This window comes from Curcuma longa, chromosome 13 (assembly GCF_044706935.1).
Source record: "Curcuma longa cultivar G26 ecotype Majalengka, Jawa Barat chromosome 13, ITB_CL_G26_1.1, whole genome shotgun sequence".
Lineage (NCBI taxonomy): Eukaryota > Viridiplantae > Streptophyta > Magnoliopsida > Zingiberales > Zingiberaceae > Curcuma > Curcuma longa.
In genome coordinates this window covers 8782420-8799833 of record NC_133873.1, presented here as the reverse complement: position 1 = coordinate 8799833, position 17414 = coordinate 8782420, and the positions used below count along the sequence as shown (strand labels likewise).

The 17414-nt window shown below is 35.7% G+C and overlaps 1 protein-coding gene across 1 annotated transcript in view; it reads left to right on the top strand.

Moving 5' to 3' along the window:
• Positions 1-16142, top strand: part of LOC141843998 (uncharacterized) — a 30134-nt gene extending 13992 nt beyond the window's left edge. Inside the window, exons 4-5 of the mRNA XM_074731995.1 lie at positions 5815-5870; positions 15923-16142. Of these exons, the coding sequence (XP_074588096.1) occupies positions 5815-5870; positions 15923-16142 (276 nt within the window). The remainder of the gene's footprint in view (positions 1-5814; positions 5871-15922) is intronic.
• The last annotated feature ends 1272 nt before the right edge of the window (positions 16143-17414 follow it).

Genomic DNA, 17414 nt, shown 5'->3' with positions numbered 1-17414 from the left:
CACTAATTGCCTCATTTTCCACATTTTCCTCGATCAATAAATTTTTGCCTTTCTGGTTAGTAGGAGCAGGTGTCCTGAATTCGTTTGCCCTGTGCTCTTGTTTACCATAACGATAACACCTAATAGAAGTCTTAGAATTAACTTGTGGTGGTTGCTGTTGTGAAGGACGTAAATTGTGAGGGCGAACTAATTGATTGTTTTGGTGATCTCTAACCATTGATTTTTGGTTATGTTGTTTTTTAACAGCTAGTGTACTCTGGTAGACCTCTGAAATCATTTACAACGAATGAAGATTAAGGATATCTTGCAAGGGCTGGCGCAATCTCCTAGGTATCGTGTACCATCTGCTCCTTTGTCTCAGATAAGTCATTCCGGACAATCAACTGGTAGAACTCCTTCGTATAATCATCGACCGATCTTGCACCCTGCCTTAACATGTGAATTCGCTAAAATAGAGCTTGAGTGTAGCCAAAAGGAAGTGACCTCGCATTTTCTCTCAATCAATGATCTTGGTCTTGCCTTGTTTCTCTCGTGAGCGCCGCAACTATTTCCACCACGCGGATGCTTAGCCCTTGAGTTTGATGCAACCAACTTCACTTTCACTCGATCAGACACCTTATTGTAATAAAAAATTCTTTTCACCTTGTTGAGCCAATCAATGAATTCTTCCTATTTGTAATGTTCTTAAAAACTCAGGTAGATCAATTCGAAAATCGAACTATACATATCGTTCCTCTCGACCTCGACGCTCTGAGACCCTATCGTGATTATGGTAAGGGTTGTCGAATGTGGATGCGGAATCACGGTTATAGATACCAACTGACGCTGGACAGAATACCAATTGACGCCGAGCGAGATAACGATTATCCTGCGAGTAATATTGATTCCGTTGATTCGGAAGAATATCAGGAGATAGAGAAATAAACGACACTGTCGAAAATATTATTCATCAATAATTTCTTATCATTAACTAAACAAATTCTTAAATAGACCCAAAACCCTAATTGGTAAAAGATGAAAATTATCAAAAATATTCTAAATACCAAAAAAACTCAAAAATTTTCAAAAATAAAAATGATCAAAAATAGTAATAAAATTTTTTGGATCCTCCTGCATCAGTAGCCCCGGGTTAAAAAACTTATCGTCAAGTTTAGAATAATGCTGGATGGTCATCCAAGAGGAAGATCATCTGATACTAAACCCTAGCAGTTGTTGGACTTTGAGAATCCTAGTCGATTTGCCTATGTCCTTTTTGTGCTTCCTCTTGACTCTTACACGAAGTGATTCACCATCCTGATGTCCAAGTCCTTACCGTTGAGATGCGTGTCACCGACGATAACCTTCACCTCGATGATGCCCTCTTCGATGGTGAGAAGAGAAACACCAAAAGCCCCACCTTCGAGATCAAAGATCAATATGCTCTTCTCGTCGGAGTTGCTCACCTTCTTGTCAAGGTTGTAGGCTATGCCTACTACCATTGTCACCATGGCTGGAGATGATGATAAGGCAAGACCCCGATAAATATTAGTACCAAGGTTACTAGCACATAATGATCTTGAAATTCTATGGGATCCTACTATTACAAATGCCAGATTGGATTGTTGTCCTCTATCAGGTGCAGTAATTGCATAACTTTCTTATTGCCTCCAAGGTTGTATTTATGTGCCAATTTCATCTATCTTATTATCGTCATAAATTGGATCACCGACTATTTCGATCTTGTCGTCTATATATTTCTCAAGAAAATTTTTATCTAAATTAAAATAAAAGAACTTACGTCCTTTAAGATCTCGAGTATTACGATCATAGTGTGAGACTTCCTCAAGCAAAATCTATTTGTCACGACTTTGACCACGTACCTCACTATCTTCAAGATCTTGTGCCGTTAGACGCTGGGATAACTTTGTCATATGTCTCTATAGATCTTCAAGTATCTCGTCTCGGATGCTACAATCACAATGCGAGGCTTTCTCAGCCAGAACCTACCTATCACGACTACAATGACTATCTTGAGATCTAAGAGCTCTGATACCAACTGATGCTGAACATAATAACGATTATTTTGGAGGTGAAAGATTAGAGGAGAATTATAGAGAAAACAAGCATGAAAAGTTGAAAAAATAAAGAGAAGTCGCGCCGTCGCCATCTCTAGGGTTTTTGCCGAATTTTTTTATTTATTAAATAATCAAAGTTATCCGAAAAGAAGGGGAGCCTTGGCGCAACGGTAAGGTTGCATGTGACCTAGAGGTCACGGGTTCATCCGAAAACAGCCTCTTGCCAAAGGCAAGGTAAGCCGGACTGCCTTTTTTTTTTTAATCAAAGTTATCCGAAAACAACTAAACATGTGTATAAATAGACCCCTAAACAAAATCCTAGCTTAAAAAAAGTAAAAAATACCCTCAAATTTTAAAAATAGAAAAGTACTATAAATAGTAAAAAAATATATTTGGAGTCTCTAAAAATGTACTAAATGATATTTGTTGAGTCTGAAAGTAGGTCAGTATGGGTTCCACTCAATACCAAATAGAGGTACTTTGATTAGCAACCGATTGTGTCTTGTTCTGATATTCGAGTTAAAAGTTATAGCCCGTTGAAATTCGACTCCTCCTGTGTCACCCTTGCACCAATATTTTTCTAGTTCATACTAATTTTTGATGGACTCTTATCCATCTTGATTTCTAATGATTTGAGCATATCACCAATAATTTTTAATGGATCTACTAAGCCAAATCATGCTCTTTTAGTGGATATATGTTACGTGAATCAAAATAATTATAATGTCATCTAAACAACTTAATAAATGCATTACGGTCCATGCTACCATAAAAAAAGTGGGCATCTTTTTTGACATGTAAAGTTGTACAACAATTATTATTTTTTGAAAAAAATTAATTCTTCTCTAGAAATATCATGTAATTGGATTGTATATGGGTGGTTTGCATATTATTCATGAAATTATAATAGTAGAAATAATTATTGGGGTGGTTTGTTCTAGTTCTTATGAAATTAAGCTTATCGTTTTTATGAATATGGTTTGGTTGATGCCTCTCATGTATTTAGTGGTAATTGGGAAACATTTTGTTACAAATAAAGCAATGCGATAAGCATACTACAATAACAAAATCTTTATCCCATTAAGTGTGGTCGACTATATTGATCATCCTATACTAATAGATTTATATTTAAATGAATTTTATCTTGTTTTATCATTTCTAAGTCTTCTTTGGTCTCTTTTTTTCTCGATTAATGTGTTTATTTTTTATGGTTTCACATCATCTAACTACATATTTATTGGTCGCCAAGGATACGTCCATATGTCTCTTGGAGTTTTCTCTCAATAGATGCAATTTTGACTTTCTGTCTAATATTCTCATTTTTTATATTATCTATTCTCGTATGTCTGCATATCCACCTTAATATCCTTATCTATGCAACTATCATCTTTTGCTTGTGTGTACTCGATTCATAACACAACATTCATTTTCATGTAACATCACAAGTTTATAAAACTTCCATTTAAGTTTTAGAGGTATCTTATAATTATAAAGAATAATTAATCCCTCCTTCATCCCCTTAATGTTTTTTGCAAAAATGAATCTTGATATTTAAAGCTCTTGCTTGGTAACTTGTTATCTCCTATCTTAATAATTATCTCATTATATATACTATTATTAAATTTAAATTTTATATATTTTATCTTCACTCTACTAAGTCTAAAAGGGGATACTATGATGGTATTTTTGTCAAAAGATGAACAAACTAAATAGGAAATAATATGATGGTATTATATTTTATCTTTTTTTTGAATAATAACTGATAGTATGCAATACCTGTAAAAAAAAAACTAAATGCAAGAAATTTAATACCAATTCAATTAACAAAAATAATTTCCAAAGAGAGGTAACAATTATACCAAAATGATGCAATTTTCATCAATGTTGAAGTTAGCACGAGGCTTGAGCTTGGTCAATGGATAGAGATACTCGGCGGTACTATAATTTTAGTCTTTCTTTTAATGGATCTAGAAGAGATCATTGTTTTTTGGAAGAAGCATTGATTGAAGGGTGCTATGGTTAGATGAGTACAAGGCAAACAGTGGAGATTAGAGTTATATTTCTTTTGTTGATAGCTTTCTCTCTTTATTTTCTTTTCTCTCTTTTTTTTAATTGTTTTGTTGTTATGGTAACAATAGTTTTTTTGTAAGGACTAGAATATAAAATCGATAATTTAAAAACAAACTTGTGATATTAAAATAATGTAAATATATTGGATCAATATGAAAATTTTAGATTAATCCGTGGAGATGGAGGTCAAACTGCAATGATGTTGGCAAAGAGGGAGTAGAGGAGGCTAACAAAGCAGGAGCCCGATGACATCAATACCTTGATAGCTCAGATATCAGAGTTTGCTTTAGATCAAGCTTGATCTTTTCCTCTCTCAATGATTCTTTGCTAGCAGTGAAGGAGCGCAATGTGTAGGAGTGCACGATTGTGGCAATGATGGAGTGAGAAAGTGGTTAGAGGGGAATGCATTAGTGAGATGCAGGATTTGCAACTTGCATCCAAGTCAAGCTCAAAGGAAGAGGGCCTAAAGTAGCTAGAGTTATCAAAAGAATTAGAGGCTGAGATGAGTGAGAGGTTGCGAGGCTTGGTTAGAGTCCTCACTTTAGTGAGTGGAATCAGGTGAAGCTGGTGATGTCAGAAGAGAGGGCAGGCTCCATTGATGCCAAATTTGTTGATGGAGCGATATACTACGTTGAGTGGTGTTATTGACACGCTGTAGAGGTTGAGTCATTAGAAGCTATTGTGGGAGGAGGCAAGTTGAGAGAACGCTGTTGCGACAAGCATCGTAGATGTAGATTTGCAAGCTCATAGTTGGAGTAGATGAGGCAAATGTTGAAGTGGCGGCGGCTATACTTCCTGGGGAATAAGGATCAAAAGGATACTTTGGCGGATGAGGCTGTCACAGTTGAGGAACTAGAGCTGTATAAGGCTTAGGATCAACATTTTTTTTTATCACTGAGAATAAAAGTGGTTTGCTATGCTCAAAGGGGAGTATCCATAGAGAAGGGGGACGTTGAAGCTGTAGGATGATGGAGAATGAAGGTGAATATCGAGATTGAACCACCAGGTTTTGACTTTAATACCAATTGATAGAGTATCAAAATGGAATCGTTGAACCACCCAGGAACATAGAATGAAATTAATGAAGCAAAGCGAACTATTAAAATTCAAAGACTTCAATAATATTTTAAACTTTTCGATAATTCTTCTCTAAACAAAGCTAACCTTCCGTATGTTAATCAAGTAATTGTCAGGCAAAACAGTTTAACATCATAGTGTTCTGACACTTGACCCTCCAAAAATAAAGATTTTTAAGACCAAAAAACAGCTTTGTGGACTTGAAACCTATCGTATCATTTTCCATTTCAGAAGTTGTAGTTGTTTGTACCAAAAAGCAGGCAGTTTTATGTTTGTATGTCAATTCAAGGATGCTAATCTATAAGAATGACCCATAACTTCATGAAAGATGAATCATGTAGTGCTTGCTATTGCTATCTGTTACATTTTCCCCCAGATAACAGAACTGGAATGGTTTCTATGGTCTTTTCTGATGTTAACATCGTCTCTAGTATTCCCAACTAACAAACTGCTCTGATAGATTTTACATTAATCCATTTTCTGAAAAGGTTTTGTGTAACATTGCTTTCGTGTTTTCTAAAGTCACAGTTCTTTCTTATTTGGTTATGCGCTTAGTTTCAGTGATATGCAGAGTGAATAGTTAAGGTTAATGAAAATTTTCTTGTTGTTGCAGGCTGGTCTGGCATTTTTATCTGTAATTATAAATGCTTTGAACTCATTTATATTTTGGTAATTCCCACCCATTTGTACCCATTTATAATAGTAAGCTTTTAGGCTTACGGATAGAGGTGAAATATTTATATTTCAATTATTATTTTTTTCATAGTCAATCCACATGTATTCAGATAAGTTGGATTAATGTTAAAAAAAAAAAATTTGTTTCAACCATGAACATGCGAGTTATTCTTTTATAGAGCCACGTATATATTTAAATTTATAGGCTGAGTTGGTTGAACTATTAAATGCTTTTTTTTTAAAAAAAAACTTAACCATAACTATACATGGAAGTTGAATATGTTTTTTGTTAATAATTGAATTCAACAAATCAATGCGCCAATGTTTTATTTTATCGACTGATTAATATTGTACAATAGATGGACTCATGATTTTGTTGCAAATTATATATCCCTTTATATATATATTTTTGTTTTCTTGAAAAATTTTAAATGATAAGAGTGTAAAGAGGAAACATGAAAAATGATAAAATCGTGAGAAAAAAACAAAAAAGAAATTTGTGTTAAAAGATTAATGAAGTTAATTTGTAGAAAGTGGTAACATGCTTATTTGTTATTTGTTGAAGTCTTTTATAAGATATTTTACCTCATGTATTTTTCTTGCATATATATTTTACATTTTTATATTTACTTTTGGAGTTTTTGATCTTCAATTTATTTGATGAGATGTATGTACAGCGCTTGTGAAGTTCTATTAGTGGTATGCATTTAGTTAGTTAGTTAAATTTTATTTATATTTTGCTTTGACACTTTTAATACATGTGTGGCAAATGAAGAGCTTCACGATAAACTTAGCTCTTGCGCAAGGTGACAACAACTTTTAACTTAAAAAAAAATGATAATCCCAGTAGCCACATCTCTGGGGGTGGTCGGCCCAATCCCACGGAAGTTTTCCACCGACCACCAGGGTAAATCGGGAACGCATACGGTAGCCAATCCAGATGCCCAGCATCCTTTGATTGCGTTCCCCATTTGGAGGAAAATTTCTACAAATACGCCATAGCTGGGGATCGAACCGCGGATCTCTGAGTTACAATCCGGATGTCCTACCATTGCACCATTGCCCCGGGGACAACTTTTAACTTTACTATTGTTGTTTAGTTGCCTTTTCTAACTAACCAATCGATTAATCTTTTGTTCATTCTTGCTGGTTGCTGAATCAATTGATATGGATTAATACAATTGACTAACCAATCAATTATTGTCTCGGACAAAACCCCTTTTGGTCGTTTTGTTTATTGTTCTTATTGTTGAGTTGGCTAAATCCATTATCACTCGACTAACTCATAATAGAATACTATACTTTTTGATTTAAAATTCATGATGAGTAATCGACTAAGCAAAGTATCGATCAATAATAATCGCTTGCCTAATCGATTGTTAACAAAATGAACAGAAGCATTTCTTTTTCATTCAAGTCCTCCTCGACTGAAAACCTCTTCCAGTCAATTGATATTTTGATTGTGATAAATAGGATCGACTCCATTTCTAAATTTAATCTTATATATTGTTCCTGTTGAGATCTACTTCTGGATGCGCTGTTTCTTTTCAGCACCCCACTTGAGCTAGCCTGATTGGAGAGGAAGACGTAGAGCTTCTGGGACCTGCACGCACAAACACTGTGAGAAGGAAGGCCAGGGGTTGCCCCGGCACGACCACTCCGATGCCTAAGTTAGCTTTCGTTGAAGGACGAAGGAAATGTGAATGAAAGGGGAGAGAGTTTGTGAGATTGCCTACCTCCCTCCAGTACAGACCAACCTTTATATAAGCCGGAGGCATCAGGTCACATCACGAACATGACGAGAGTCCCATCACGGTTATGAATGCGTTAGAAGACATGGTATAGTCAGCGTATATGTCCCATCGCTGACTTAGTGTTGAGGGATCATGTCATACACATTTGTCAGACCATTTCCATAATTGGTGGCAGGGGAACATTCATGGTCGTGTGATGGGGGAGTGGTCTTTGGGAAAGAGGAAAAGCATATATAGGGCCAGGGCATAATCGGGGAGTTGACACATCCTATGCTCAAATGGGTCAATTTGGCTCGGGATAGAGATGCCAAAGGATCCGGATCGTCTCGGGCGAAGATGTCCGTACGAAATCGAGTAGGCCTGGAGGATCCGGCTTCCTTGAGGATCCGGCTAGGTCCCGCGCCGACTCGAGGGACTTGGCGGGTGCTCGAGAGGATGAGGTTTAGTCCGGCTTTGCGTGAGGATTAGGAGTTGGCTCGGTTGATTCGAGAGTGGAGAGCCTCATTGAGGGGACTCGGAGCCGTAATGGAGGCCATCAATCAGGTTTGATCCTGATTTCCCCAACTCGACCTGCAAGACTCAACTCGGGGCCGAAGTGCCGGAGATCCGGTTCGATCCGAGCTCTGTGACGTTCTGAACCCGACTTGAGGATCCGGCTCAATTCGACGACGCTCCGGGCCAGACCGATGGGTTACTTTCGGATTTGATTAACCGTGACCCGCCCCCTTACGCCCATAACACATATTTCAAGTATATGTGTAGCCTGACTCTCCTCACAAAAGTTTAAATATATATCAGAAGATTTTGTATTGTCTCTGGGATTTCAACATGTCTAACACTCGATTCTTATCAATTTGTTGATATTTTTTTATTGTTTAATATCTGATCGACCTCATTTCCCTAAAATGCAATCTTATAAATTCTATAATTCCTTAAGAATGCTGTGGAAAAAACCCCTTAATTTCACGATCAACCTCATCTTCAACTTAGATTACGGAGGAATACTAAAGTAGATTGGGTGAGTTTTTCTACAAATAAATTATTCACATTATGCTATTGTGCCTTTTGAATGTAATCTGATTTTCTAATAAATGTAAGAAAGAGAGCTCAGTTGAGTTAGAAGCAAACTATGGGACAATGATGTTACAACATGTGAACTTATTTAAGTCAAATAGTTCATTAAATTGGGGCATGCTCCCATTAAGTTTATGGAACTCTATAATGCTAAAGGACTGTAAATATTAGAGATTAAATGTATAGAGTGAATTGTTCGCAATTCATCTAGTGAGAAAAGGACTCAAGGCTCTTTTTAAATATTTAGTATTAGTATTGACATAACCCTTTCAAAATGCGAAATCAAAATTCTATAGTTCTATTACTTTGTTAGTTAGAACAATTAATTATATAATCTAATTTATTATGGTTCTTAAAAGAAAACAAACAAAATAGATATCAACTATAAATATAAAGTGGCAAACAATATAATAGACAATTATAAAATAAGCAATAAGAATAAAGATGAGATTATAAATAATTTTTTTTGGATAATTAAATAATTATATACTCTACTTTCATCAATTAAATCATGCACAAACTAAATGTCACGAAACAAACAAGAGAAATATTTAACTGAAGACTCAAATAACACTGGCTGGTTTGTCCCAAGACAACTCTAGTCTCTTCCAACTGATGATGAACTTGTTGGGGCCGGCGCACCAAGAGCAAGTATGTATTACAAATTCCCCACTCGAAATGGAATATCATTATTTCAACTTGTTAGTATACATACCATCGTACCAATCTGATTCAACTAGTTGTATGAATAATAAGTAAAGCACGGTAGCCAAATATAAACAAGGCAAAGCAGACTATATAGACAAATAAATAAATAAATAATATTTCCAAATTGTCACTACACTTCACAAGTTTTCTCAACGAATACGAAGAGCTTTTGAGTGTATCGAGCACTTATAAATGATTCCCGAGTCATTCAAAGTGATTTTTGATGTTCAATGCTGAGGGCCTTTTATATTAGTTTTCCGATTGACCAAATTAGTTTTCGATCGATTGATTTACAGTTTATTTAGTGCCCATTCCTCAGCAATTATTTAGTTTTTCGATCACTTTAAACTTCATTTTCGATCACCGAACACCTTCCATGCTAGTTTTCCCATCTAGATTCTTTTTACTGACTAGATTTTTTTTGGTCGCCCAATCAGTTTACGGTCGCTCGAACATAGCCACGTTAGCGGATTGAATTCTATCCTTTACCATATATATATATATATATATATATATATATATATATATATATATAAGTATGTATGAGTAATTAACACTTGTCTTTACAATACATATTTGGTCAAGTAGCTTACTTACAAACCAGTTAACCAAACGAGAACTTTAGTTACTGTTTGTTAACCTTGACTTCAAAATTTCTATTAATTTTTTGATTAGGTCAACCCCTAGCTGTATATGGTTACCCACGTCCCAAGCATAAAAACAATTCCTCACAACCTTATTGTCTCTTAGATTTATCTTCCTTGGTTATCCAGGATACCTTGTCTGATGTCCAATCTTACTGATCCGTTTGGGCTTTCTTTGTCAAATATTTGGTTCATCAACTCATGTAAACTTCCTCTACCAAATGTCTAGTTTGTTGACTCATCTACACTTCCCCTACTAAATGTTTGGTTCGTCGACCCTCCGAACTTCCTTTCCTAGTATTTGGTTTTGCAAACTATTGAGATTTCTTTTGCTTGGTGTCTAATATATCTAATCCATCAAAAATGTAAGATCGAAATGAGCGCTAGTGAGGGTGGGGTGAATAACACATTTATCACTTTTTCATATGTTCGTAAAACTTCATAAATCGAGTATTTGAAATACAGCAGAACATGCAATCACACACAAAATTGACACATTTATTTTACTTGGTTCACAAGCACTGACTGTTACTCCAAGTGTTATATTTGAAAGGTGTCCTAAGACAATCGTCTTATGGTTATACTATTTATTGAAAAAATAGAAATTCACTATTTGAGTGCACATTCTCTATGTGTTTGATTGGATCTTAAATTCTATTGGCTACTCAATCACCTTCAGGCACTTCGACTTATACCCAATCATCCCGGGTCCACACCTTCATAGAGTCATTTACTTAAAATGTCAAAGTATAAGTTTTCATAACCAAGATGACTTTAATACCTCAAGTTGAAGGAAATTTATACTCGAGCTATAATGAAATCTTTATAGACATGTATAGAACCACATGAAGTCTCATGACAGGTCACTTCCGATAACTAGTTGTCCTTAATCAGTATCCATATATTAACTCTCAACATCTCAATGTTTCCAATCAGTTAGGATTGGTTGCTTAATAAAACCATGGAGCTAACATATACTAGTCTCACAAAATCGATGATGCTCAGTCTTATTAATTTATTGATTAGAAAATATTTTAATACATACATAATTATACATATAGAGATATTCACTAATTATGATTTAATCACAAGTTCTCTCATGTTATGTATTGTATTGTGGACCTTAGTAATTGAGTTTAAGATCAAATTAAATACATAGACAATATGCACTTAAATAGTAATTTTATTTATCTAATAAATAGTATATTATCTAAGACGATTGTCTTAGAACATTTTTCAAATATAACGTACTCCCATTTGGCCTAATGTCAATCCCCATGGTATCCAATAGCATAGGCCTCTACATGACTCTCAAACTTACTTTGAGGTAAAGATTTCATCCAAGGATTTGCTAGATACCTTTTGGTGATTTTTTTTATTTGTATTTCATTCCTACTAATGATCTCCCTGATTAAATGATAACAACGGAGCATATATTTGGATCGCTGATGAGACTTAGGTTCCTTAGCCTGAGCAATGACATTATTATTGTCATAGTAAACTAGTATTATTTTAATAATGCTCGGAACCACATCAAGTTCTGTGACGAACTTCTTGATCCAAATCACTTCCTTTACTGCTTCCGAAACAACAATGTATTCCGCCTCAGTGGTAGAATCAACAATGATTTCTTGCTTGAAACTTTTCCAATTTATTGTACCCCCATTTAATGTGAATACATATCCAGACTAGGATTTGAAATTATCCTTGTTCATCTGAAAATTGACATCAGTATACTCACGTATAATCATATCACCCCGTCCATATACCAAAAATGAATTTTTAGTTCTTCCTAAGTACTTAAGGATTGCCTTGATAGCCACCTAATAATTTGTGCCTGGATTTGACTAGTATTTGCTCATGACACTTAGATCGTATGATATATTGAGCCTTGTACATAACATAGCGTACATGATTGATCCTATAATTGATGCATATGGGATCTGGCTCATGTGAATCCTCTCATCTTGTGTGCGTGGACACATAGACTTCAAAAGATGAATCACATGTCTCATGGGAATGAAACCTTTCTTAGATTCTTTCATGCTAAACTGTTTTAGCACTTTATTGATGTATATAGATTGTGAATGACCAAACAACCTTTTCGATCTATCTCTATAGATCTTAATCCCAAGGATATAAGCTGCTTCTCTCATGTCTTTCATGGATAATATTTTTGACAACTAAATTTTAATAGACTGTAGAATGGACACATCGTTTCCTATAAGTAATATATCATCAATATATAATACTAGAAACACGACCACACTCCCACTATCTTTATGTACACGCAAAGTTTATCTTGATTTTATAAGAAATCAAACTCTTTGATTACCTCATCAAAATGGATTCCAACTTCTCAATGCTTACTTCAGTTCATAAATGGATCGTTGAAGCTTGTATACTTTATTTTTATCAACAAATATGAAATATTAGGGTTGTATCATATACACATCCTCATTTCTATTAAGGAATGATGTTTTCACATCTATCTGTCATATCACATAATCATAATGAGCCGCTATGGCTAGGAGTATCTGAATAGACTTAAGCATATCTATTGGTGAAAAGGTCTCATCATAGTCAATACCATATTTTTGACGATAACCTTTCAACACCTGTCTTTCTTTATGGGTAATCAAATTATCATTCATGTCAATTTTTTTTCTTGAAAATTCATTTTCACCCTATAGGACTTATCCCTTTGAGTGGGTCCACCAAGTTATAAACTTGATTTTTGTACATGGAATCCAATTTTGATTTCATAGCTTTTAACCATGAGTCTTTTTTTTTTAATTTTTTAGAACTTCTTCATAACTAGTAAGCTTCATTCTTAATGAGTAGTATGTTTCTCAATTCACTTATGAAAAATTCATATCTCTCAAGAATTAGACGTGCCCTACTAGATCTATGAAGTGACAATGTATCTACAAATTCATCTATTATCTCATGCCTATGAGTAACAACTTGAGGGTCATGATTAGGCGTCACTTGTGTGTGTGTGTGTCTCTATTGGAGTTTCTTGAACTACTCTTAGCACAATTTCAGTCCCACTATTTTCTTGTAAGAGAAACTCTTTCTCTAGAAATACAACAAGCCTTGAAATAAACATCTTTTGTTTTGATAGATGATAAAATTGGTAACTCCTAGCTTCCTTAGGGTATCCAATAAATAGACACTTAGCAGACTTAGAATCTATTTTGTCTGACACAATTCTCTTCACATAAGCAGGACAACCTCATATCTTCAAATAAGATATATGAGGTTTTTACCATTCCATATCTCATATAGAGTAGTAGAGACTGCCTTAATTGGGATTTTGCTTGGCAAGTAAACAACTATCTTGAGTGCATAACCCAAAAAAGATTTGAGAAAATTTACATGATTCATCATTGACCTAACCATGTCCAACAAAGTTCAATTTTTTCTTTCTGACACCCCATTATGTTGTGGCGTATAAGGTGGATTCCATTGAGACAATATCCTATTGTCCTTAACATGATCTTGAAACTCCTGACTTAAGTATTTACCACCACGATTCGATCAAAGTAATTTAATACTTTTACCAAGTTAATTTTCTATTTCATGTCTATATTCTTTGAACTTTTCAAAGGCGTCAGACTTGTATCTCAATTGATACACATACCCAAATCGTGAGTGATCATCGATGAAGGTGATGAAATAGCTATAACCTTCTCGTGCATGAGTGATCCACACACTTTGGTATATATAAGGTCCAAAGTGTAATTCTATCGTTTACCTTTTTTCTTAAAAGGTAACTTAGTCATCTTGTCTTTATGCATGAATCATTTGTATCAAATGAATCCAATTCAAATGAGTCCAAAATTTCACACTTGTGTAATTCAGACATGTGTTTCTTACTTATATAGCTAAGGCGACTATGCCATGTGTAGGATGTTAATCGATCATTACTTCGAGCATGCTTGTTGCTCGTTTCAATATTGAATATGTCATTGGATATATCTAACGCGTAAATATCATTGTATAATATTATAGTTCCATAAAGATCACCATTTAACATTATATTTGAGAGGTGTCCTAAGACGATCGCCTTACAGTTGTACTATTTAAATAAATAAAAATTTACTATTTAAGTGTATATTTTTCATATGTTTGATTGGATCTTAAACTTATTTACTGAATGCCCACAATATGATTCATAGCATGAAAAAATTTATGATTGGATCATAACTTGAGCATCTCTACATGTGCAATTATGAATGTATTAAAATTATCCATAGTCGATGAATTGATGAACGTGGATGTTATCGATTCTGTTGAGACTAGCACATTTTAAACTCCTTGATTTGCCAAATAGTGTTCTCACTGGCTGGAGACATTGGATGTTGAGAGTTAAATGTGGATGTTGGTTAAAGATAACTAGTTCATTAGAGTGACCTGCCATGAGACTTCGTATGGTTCTATGCATATGTCAATGAAGATCTTAGTGCAGCTTAAGTGCGAGTTTCCTTTGACTTGCGGTATTCAAGTCACCTTAGTCATGGAGGCTTATACTTTAACATCTTAAGCAAATATCTCCGAGGACATGTGGACCTGAGATGATTGAGTATAAGTCAAAGTACTTGAAGGTATTTGAATAGCCCACAGAGAATTCACCGCTCTTTGTAAAAAGAGAGGTATATCCTACGGTCGCTTGTTAGGATTGTTACTGAAAGTCTTTGGTCAAAACATCACATGTCAAGAGTATGACATTCTTGGACACATGTACGAGTAACTTGAATCCATAGGATAAGAAAGCAAGCTTGGGCTAGGTGTGATGTAGTCAGTATAGTGGGAACTGACACATATAGACCATGTCCTGAACTAAGCAGGTATAAGACGGTGAAAGGAACGAGACATTTCATTATAGCTACTGAAGGATTTCAAAATGGTTCTGAAATCAATCATTAATTTTTAGTCAATTGAAGATGATGATGTACTACTAGGCGCCACTCATGATCGTTCTATAATTAATGATTAATTACGAATGACCAACATAATCAAAAATCTATTAAGTCACACGCATTGCAAGTTTCTCTTAAGGACTTAAAATGAGTTTAAGAATTTGATTCTCAATTCAAGAGAAAGAAAGTCTGGTTGGACTAAACAAAGGATAAAATGAACCAAATTAGTTTGGTTTATGATGGAAAATATTTTGGCAAAACAGAAGTGATGAGGGGCTTCGTCTTGTAAAGATGAAATAAGCAAAACTAGTTTGGATCAAATTGGAGGTCGTTTGGTTATTGAACCAAGAATTTAGTTTTGAACCAAATTGAACTAACTCGATTTGGTTTAAAACGAACTCAGGTTAATCAATATATGGGTTCTAGTTGGGTTTTAGATTGGACCCAAAATCCAATAAGATATGATATCGAAAAGGAATGAACAGTTGGCCTTAAACCCTAATGGTTAGGATCAATTACAACCATTCAAACTGGTTCGCTATTGTAAATCCTAAAATCCAGTTCAAATCAATTTGATTTTTTTTCTTCCTAGTCTGGTTTGGTTTCTTCTTCCTCCCGTTCACAGTGCTCACCGCTTGTCCGCACGCCCGCATGCCCGCACGCCCACACGCTTGCGAGATTTCTTCTTGCAGCGCGATTTAGTTGGAACAAAATCGACCACGATCTTCTGGCGATCCCGCATCCGCTGGCGAGAAGATCATGGCGATCGGGTATAAGTGGCTAGGCGTCGAGGATCGGAGGCAAGCACACGAAAATCCTAGCGTTGTTTTCCCCTTTCCCTTCTCTTCGTTGTTCGTCGTCGTTGAAGCCCAATCAAACTCCTTCCGCTAGTAGTCAACCACTAGAGGAGGGTTTGCCACCATTGCTCTTTTGTTCTGCAGTCAGATCGTCGTCGGATTGAGGGTTTGCCGCCTCTACCCTTCTGTTTTGCCATCGGGATCACCGTCGGATTGGGGTTTGCCACCGCTGCCTTCTGCTTTGCCAGAGATTTCACAGCCGAAGGAGGGTTTGCCGTCGGGTTGCTGGCCGGAGGAGCTGCTGCCTGCCACTAGATTTCCTTGCCACGACCGAAGGAGTTACTGCTACCGAGACCGCGGGTAGCTGTTGGGGTTTTATTGCCGAAAATCGTGTGCCTATGGTTATTTTCTATCTTTTCTGAAAAGTGTTCCGATCCCTTTTCTTACTTTGTAACTATCCGAGAATTTGATTGTCGACGATAGTTTGAAAGCCCCGGAAATGAACGTGACTTGTGTTGTTGCATTTTTCTAATATTAGAATTCTATCTTGTATCGACCATTGCTATTCGACAGCTAGTATCGAAGATGACGACACAACTTAATGGCTTGGGAAGTCGTCTAGAAGAGTACTTGGTGTGGATCACCAGTAGAAGTAGAACTTCGACAAGAGCCGCTTGATTGATGTCATTCTAGCTGAGCATCATATGCTAGTATGCGTAGAATATTTATTATTTAAAAAATAAATAAATTTCAATCATATCTTGTACCTATTGTATTTGTATGCGTGTATTGTGAGTGTTGTAATAATTAAGTTTAATTATTATTTTATTTTTGCTGTACACGATTGTGATATGTGTAAACACGCGTAACACACCGGGCCGATTTCAACAATGGTATAAGAGCCTGATAGTGCAAGACATACGTGTAAAATCGTTTTGCATGTTATAGTTAGTCGTAAATTACTAGGGCGTTGTCGTGGGGGATGACAACTCCTTCCAGGTCTTGAGTCCTCAATTGGATGAAAGGACCTCTATCCTGACTTCTGTTGGTACCGATATTATAAGTCTCTAACCGTCGCCCATGAGCTTTGCGAGCACGATTAGAGTCTCCATCCATATGACCTCCATTAATCATATTGATATCCCCTCGGTGAGCTATGTTGTCCCGGTGGTCTTGGCAGCCTTAGGTTGAGCCTCCTATGGAGGTGCTTGATGATCAAGTTGCCAATCTTCCCTCCACAGTGGCCTATCGCGACCCGGTGGAGATCGCCGAGGCATCTTGTGTTATATTAGGGAGGTGTTCTAAGACAATCGTCTTATGATTATACTATTGAATAAATAGAAATTCACTATTTAAGTGTATATTTTATATGTTTGATTGGATATTAAACTTATTCACTGAATGCCCACAATACATTTTATAGCATGAGAGAATTTGTGATTAGATTACAAATTATGAGTCTCTCTACATGTGTAATTATGAAAGTGTTGAAATTATCCCTAGTCGATGAATTGATGAACACGGACGTCATTGATTCTGTTGAGACTAGTACGTTTGTACTCCTTGATTTACCAGGCAGTAGTTCTCACTAGCTGGAGACATTGGATGTTGAGAGTTAAATGTGAATGCTATCTAT